Source organism: Melozone crissalis, unplaced genomic scaffold, assembly GCF_028551555.1.
Source record: "Melozone crissalis strain CALT ecotype California unplaced genomic scaffold, PUWL_Pcris_2 ptg000042l_1, whole genome shotgun sequence".
NCBI lineage: Eukaryota > Metazoa > Chordata > Aves > Passeriformes > Passerellidae > Melozone > Melozone crissalis.
In genome coordinates, this window is record NW_026535820.1 from 62,426,803 (window position 1) to 62,433,936 (window position 7,134).

At 38.3% G+C, this 7,134-nt stretch overlaps 1 protein-coding gene across 1 annotated transcript; it reads right to left on the minus strand.

Moving 5' to 3' along the window:
• Positions 1-798: 798 nt before the first annotated feature.
• On the minus strand, positions 799-6,672 carry PRL (prolactin). The gene is made up of 5 exons (XM_054285169.1): positions 6,636-6,672; positions 4,997-5,178; positions 4,501-4,608; positions 2,914-3,093; positions 799-990 (listed from the first exon to the last, which is right to left on the minus strand). Exons 1-5 carry the CDS (start codon positions 6,670-6,672, stop codon positions 799-801), a joined length of 699 nt encoding a protein of 232 aa, XP_054141144.1.
• Between the last annotated feature and the right edge of the window lie 462 nt (positions 6,673-7,134).

Consider the following 7,134-nt stretch of genomic DNA (forward strand, 5'->3'; position numbering starts at 1 on the left):
TACGATCTGAATGCCCATCGTTGCCTTTTGAGACTACTGAAACCAGTTGGTTCCTTTGCCCTCAGATAGTTACCTCAAATATAGTGAACCTTCCCTTGGAAATACCTTTTCTCATCAGTAGAGATGTAAATATATTTTTATCTCTGTCCTTAAAAATCTCTGTCTTCTCTCTCCATGAATTGCAATGGGAATCAAAGGCTGTGTTAGTCAGGATGGATTTCTTAACCTTCCTCTCTCCTGCTCTGACAGATTTTGTACCAAGTAAAAGAGTTGATAAAAGCAGATTGGATTTCAGAAAAAAATTTCCCTTTAGGGTAGTTTGGTGTGATTAATCTGCCTTTTTATGTCTCTGCTTTTTGTTTTCTCACTTTTTGGAGAGGGTGTAAAGACCAATGCAAGTAAGAAATCCTGTTATCAGTAACTGGAGATTGAGATCCCAAAAGAGAAGCTACTGTTAAAGGTATACAGCATGCCATCTATTTTTTATTCACTGATACCACCCAGTGTTACATGCTTTTGGATTTAAGAACATTTTTATTTGTATCTGCATCCTGTTTATCACTGAAATGCTACTAGGGGAGGAGATTAGACAGAAAAGTATATTCTTGTCATACAAGTGGTTGGTAATATTTTAAAGCACTGACACATGTGGTGCTAATTGTTGCAGCCAGAATTCATACAAACACATTGAAATTTACTGATGATACAGATTCTGCACAGTGTGCAATTTTCATAAAGTGGCAAAGCATCAAGAACACACGATGAATGACTCCAGAACGTGATCAGGCCCATGATTACTCAGCAATTGTTGTCGTGGATTAGGCGGCACTTCAAAACCTTGAGATAGTTGTCAATTTTGTGGGAATCTCGACGGAGGCAGTGCAGCAGGTTGTAAAAGGCAAAGAGTCTGGAGTCTTCATCAGCAAGCTGCAGGGCTGGAAGTCCATCCCATGGAGTGTAAATCTCATTTTCGACCTCCCCAGAGTGAACCTAAATACACAAAGTGGTATTAATAGTAAGTGATAGTGAGCCTGACTGGATGTAGAAGTCAGAATTTAAAATACTGTCCTTGAAGAATGTTAGTGTATGGATTCTAATGTGCTTTTTCTTCAGGCTCACATTATTCTGTACAATGTTCTATATCTTCATTCAGATTTTTAATGAATTTGTCAGATTTTCAGTTTATTTTCCTAAAACATGTGAAAAGCATAACTGTCTCAGTAGTGTTTTAAGAGAACTAGTGTATTAACCAGTATTCAAGGAAACCTGACTTTGCAGAGAAATCAATCCTTCCTTCATGCTTGGCCTCATCAGGGACATCTCCCTTTGGCTCCCTGCACCTTCAAAACTTTGTTAAAACTTGTTCTTAGAAGTTGTTCGTGTGCAACAAACAGATTGGTCTCAGCCCTTATCAGAAAAATCTCTCAATAATACATATTCAGAAGTACTGGCTCCATTAAAAAAAAATGCTGAGTGATACAATGACTTCTAATGTTAGAAAGCTACATGTGGGAACACATGCAGTGAGTTAGTATCTGAGGTGAAGACTGGTTTATGTCTCCCTGTATGCAGGCAATCATTAATTTTCTTTTATCACATAAATCTACCTTTCATAGCAGGAAGGAAGTCTATGCCTATTCGTTCTTGTGCACCATTCTTATTTCACACAAGTCATACTTTGAAAAGACATATAAGAGAGTATCTGCGGAACTTCTATCATTCAGTTTAAGCAAAAGAAAAAAAAATAGACCCACTATGACTTAAAAATATGGTTTGACACTAATGAATGAGCCAGTCTTATCTCTTTCTGTAAATAATGTGAATGAGAAGGTGGTGACAGGGCAACTGAAGCAGCACCTGACTTCTTACTCTTATCTTGGACCCTCAGCTGTGCCCTTTTTACACATGGATGTGTGATAGAGATGTATTTGATTACACTGATAAATGTATTTGTAGCCTGGATGGTATAAAGTTTCTGAGTGAAGAGACACCTAACTGAATGAGAGACCTTGAGTGATCTAGGGGAAAGTGGTGGATACGGTGATGGTGGCACTCTTTGTGCTGTTCAGCTGCTCAGAGCAGTGAAGTCAGAACCTCCTGTCAGCATCTAACTCACTGACAGAATGATAAATCCACCGACCAACAGAGGCCCCTTTAAAAATAAACAGGCGAGAGCTGGTTTTGTTCAGGAAAGCTTTCAATCAATTAGTGGCAACAAGAGCTATTCAAGTATGGGTTTTGTGAGACAACAACCTTGTTGTCTAAACTGACAAGTATAGGGGGAGCAAAGTCAGACACAGAGTCCAGACGAATCAGTGTGGTGTGAAAAGAGAAATGAAAGATATCAAGGTTACTTTGTATGCCACATCTTTGCAATAGCCCAGACTCACAGAGCTGTTTTAAACACAGTATCTGTTTCCAAGTCCTCTGCATAATACCTATTTGTATACAGATGCATATAAATATGCTGAAACATATATATATATATATATATATATATATATATATATATGTATGTATACATATACATATACATATACATATACATATGCAATATGCATATGGAAAAAATGGGGATGTATCCTTAAACAATCAGGATTGCAAACTGAAAAGGCTCAAAGATAGAATGACCATAGTCAGTCCTGATGATTACACCTCCCCCTGAAGCATAACTCCATGGGAGTGTCATGGGTTATTCTATGACAGTCATATCACATTTTCTCTTTAGAAATTGCAAGTTAGCAGAAGAAATCTGAAAGAAGAAAGCTGAAAAGTTCTCAGAATCGACTACTTTGTCTTCCTTTTTTATTTTCACATCTACTGTTTCCTTTCATATTCCAGGCAGGGAGAGCCTACCAATGTACGTGTCTTCCTTAAAGCAACTGGCTGGAAGGGTGTTAAGGACTGACTTACCCGCCCAACTATTTTCTCCATTCCTTCTAGAAGTCGCTTGTTTTGTTCTTCAATCTCCACAGCCTTCCAGAGAATGGTTTCTGGAGCTTCTTTGATTCTTTGTACTTCAGAGGCCAGATGGATCAGGGGATCGTTCCAGGAACGCAGAACTCCCAGAATTAAATTCAGTAGGTCTTCATGCTGCACACCCATAGAAAGGGAAGGTGGTTAAAAGAAGAAAGCTAATTCTGGTAAAATTAGAAGGCATTTAGAGCAGTATCCTCAGATGCTGTGATTTAGGAACTTATTCCAGGACCTATCACTGAATGTGCCCTATAGCCCTGTCTTGGATACCTCTGTGCAATTGCATTTTCAAAGTTTATCATTGGTGTCATCATGTTCCACAATATTTGCATGAACCATTCTGTGGTGGGAAATATAATTGAATACTCTCAGCATTAAAAACTAGCAAGCATAACTATGTCTCATCTCTGTGAAAGCAAATCCAGAGCTCCTTATCTGATTTTTGATGAACGTTTTAAATTCCACTGATTATTTTTATAATTTTTTTTTTAATTTAGTATTGACTGGAAGGTGCACATTATGGTAAACCACCAAATAGCTTTTATTGCCTCTACATAACTCATCTGTCCTCCCCTTTGAACAACAGCGCTTCCAGCAGTAGCTCTCTGGTTTTAAAAATTGTCCTTTCTTGTGGGCAATAGGAATTCATCAAGCCTATGGTTCAGTTTGTGGCAGTATTAAACCTTTTCTTCTTTGCTAGATGCACAACCCAGGGCTGTGAATTCTATTGCTCCCACTAGAATTTCTAAATGACACACTGAGAAGCTGGTGATACTGTGAGATTGTGAAGATATCACCACCACCATGAAACTTGCAGAAATTTTGCTCTGGAACAGCCCTATTTTTACAGCTCTGCTTATTTTTTTCTCCAGAGAATTTTCAAATCATATCTGTAAGCATAGACTGAACGAGATCATCCTCACTAAAGTTTATAATTATTATAAATGATGTAGGTATGTAGTGTGTTTCTGTTTACACATATTTTTCAGATTTTCACATTAGAGTCTTTGTATTTGGATGATGATGGGACCACTTTAGCCTACTGGTAACAGAAAGAATGTTTTTTATTAATGCCAGTGTTTTGAGTTACTGGAAAACTATTTACCTCTATCTATATACAGCAATGTATTCTTATGTTTGTAAGTACATTAACTGTGTATAAGATGTTTTAAGATAATGTTTAAAGGTTGTGGTGTTCTCAGCACTGCACAAACACGATAACCAGCATTGCTCCATGAGGTTGAATTTTAATTGGAATTAAGATGCAGTGAATAATGTACCATACAGGAAAAGGAAGGGATGATGAAAGTCACTAGTACTTATACATGCTCTGTGGTTTGTAACTTAGCATCTGCAAATGTTAAATCAACTTTGACTTTTTGGTGCTTTCCTCTTCCTGGCTTTTTAATTGTGATTGAGTTGATCTCCCTCTCACTCTGAAAGATGCCTCACTATTCTGTAACCCTCCTTCCCTTTCTTCCCCTGCTCTGTCTTACACTGAATTACACTGGAAGTGGGACTTACATGAATCTGCTGAGCCTGCTCCTTATCTTCAGGAGTGGTTAAGGACGCAGTGTGGCAGCTGTTAACAGCTTTTGCAATGAAACCCCGGCCCTGGGCGTAGCGTTCATCCTGTAGATCAGCATGGACAGGTGTTATTAAGAGAGAAAAGTAAGAGCTTCAGCTCAAACACTGCGCTAGCTAATTGTTGTTCCATAGCTTTTATCACTGCTTTTATGCTGTAAAGGTCAAAAGTTTCTGGTGAGTCTCTAGAGTGGAACTGGCACCCAGCAAAAACAAATGTTCCACAGATGAAGAATGATGGGAAAATGGCATCTTTTAATAGAAGTGCTGGGGATCTTAGCAACACTCAGGACTATATACCAATTTGGTCACCATTGGGACTTTCACCAGACAGCAGTCATACTTGTTTATTTATTATATGTTAACAGATGTTTGTGATTAAAAAGTATTAAATTGCAATTTTATATTTTCCTGCTCTCAGGAAAAGGCTACTTACAAATTCATTGAACATTTCCGAAGAGAGATAGTGAATGTAGTGCGAAAGTTTAACTGCTCGGTCAAAAAGCTCCTCAAGGGAAAGCTGGCAATTGACAGATCCATTGGGGCAGATTGGCATAGAGGTCACTCCTTCCTTTGTCAGAAGCATGTGGGACACCAGAAGGGCTGCCAGCAACAAACCTGTTCAAGTTTAAAACACGGTGAAATGGGCACACATTGACTTGCAGGTGTATTTAGAAGCAGCTGTCAGAGCCAGATGCTGGGTGATTTGGGTTGTGCCGTCACACAGCTCAGAGTACCCTCTGTGCTGGTTGCTCCAGCAGTTCAGGACAGACACACTGTAATTCTATAATTCTTTTATCCTTTCTCCCCTTTATCATCTTGATGGTATAGCAGAGCCAGTTACAGAGTTTGAGGAGACAAGGTAACCTGTGCTGCAGTGTACAGTGTATTCTGAAGTCTCTTACTACGTGTCTGGCTTTATAACAGAGTGATAAACAGAAGAAAAAACAAATCAAACTTCTTCACAGTGCAAATATAGATACATATTTATATTTACACAGATATATAATTTTGGAAAATAGATTGGTCTTTTTTTCTTTCTTTCTTTTTTTTTTCCCTTCCCTCCTCCTCATCCCAGAGGTCCTTTTCTTCTTGCAAACATTTGGAGTTAAAATTAATTTTTGTGGGAGGGTGGTTAGGTCACTCTTAAGGCTGAGATTGTCCTGGGAGTTCCTTCAAAAGATTTCCAGCAGCTGTGCTTCTTTGCTCTTTAGAGTTTAACTCTAAATTTCCTACTTCTAAGAAATCGATGATAGTTTTTGCCTTTTCTCCTGAGCTTCTGAAACTGATATAGAGGACTTCTCATTATCTAAAGCATAAAACCTCATCTGCTTAAAGATTTTCATGTTAACTTAGCAGAGTGAAGTTTTTTATTCAGTGAAATAAAATATACAGAGAAAAGCAATGGCAGATAATTAAAATATTTGGTAAATGAACGTACTTGTTCTGAGACTTTTACTTCTGGAAATTGATGTGTTACCTATATTGGTTGACTAGACTTATTTAAAAATGCTCAATGAAAGTGTGCTTCATAAATCAGCAAAACTATCCCTAAGGATGTCACGCGATAAGTTTTTTTCTAGGTCTACATTCAAAAAAGTTTGATTTACACAATATTGAAGTAAGCCTTCCTCCTCCCCCATGAGCAAGGTACATGCTGGATACTGCATTTAGGAAAATACTCTGAGGAAAAACTGTGAAAACCTGAGACTTTTTGGCTTGGAAAGTCAATGAACATTTTGAAAACTTTAATTTCAAAATTATATCATCACCTCTAGATTTGTGGGTAATGACATCTAGCCATAGCCTTCTGAGTGGTGCAGCAAACCAGTCCAGATCCAAACTTTCATGTGCAGATGTGACACCCTTCAAGCCAATTTTTTGTTACACCACCCCATGCAAAGATACTCTTAGAAGACAAAAGGCATCAAGCTCCTTTCTTCAGGCCCTTTCTGGAAAATTATGTGGCTGGAAGACCTCAGTCTCTAGATTTGTTACATTTCAGATGCCTCCTAATTAAATCAAAATGGAAAGAAGTATAAAAATTATCAGCAGGTGAATGTCAAAATTCTTACCTTTCAGTGAAGCCCCCCTGGTGCTCATGGTCAGCATCCTGGATGGTGACTTTCTCTACCAGAAAGACACCTCGATGCTTGCTGCTGTTCTCCGCAGATACCACTTTTATATACACCATCCAGGGTCCATTTTGCATACATTCAACAGGTTGTGGAGTTTGCCTCGATAATTACAAACATCAAATTGCCTTTCTTCCACATTCATATTCAATATTTTTTGTTCTTTTTTTTTTAATTTTAGCTGTGAGGGGGAATTTCATTAATAAGTTGAGCTGTGGGATCCCAAGTACGATTGAATGAAGAGAGTGCCAATATTTTGCCCTGAATGAGGTGAAAATGCCATTGATCTTGGAAATCTCCAGTTCTGAGACAGATATTCTCAATGCTTCTAGCCTGCTGTTCCCACTCCCCATGACAGTCTTCTCACCTGTCCTTGTTGCTTCAGTCATCTAATCTTGCCTAAATTAAAATTCTGGCTATTTGTGGGAGGCAAACAGTA

Bases quoted from the DNA above. Each gene is read 5' to 3' on its own strand.
- PRL (XM_054285169.1), bottom strand. From the start codon at position 6,672: ATGCTGACCATGAGCACCAGGGGGGCTTCACTGAAAG. The intron at 4,609-4,996 runs GTAAGTAGCCTT...GCTGATCTACAG, and splicing joins CGGAAATGTTCAATGAATTT to GATGAACGCTACGCCCAGGG. The intron at 991-2,913 runs GTAAGTCAGTCC...TTGTGTATTTAG, and splicing joins TGGAGAAAATAGTTGGGCGG to GTTCACTCTGGGGAGGTCGA.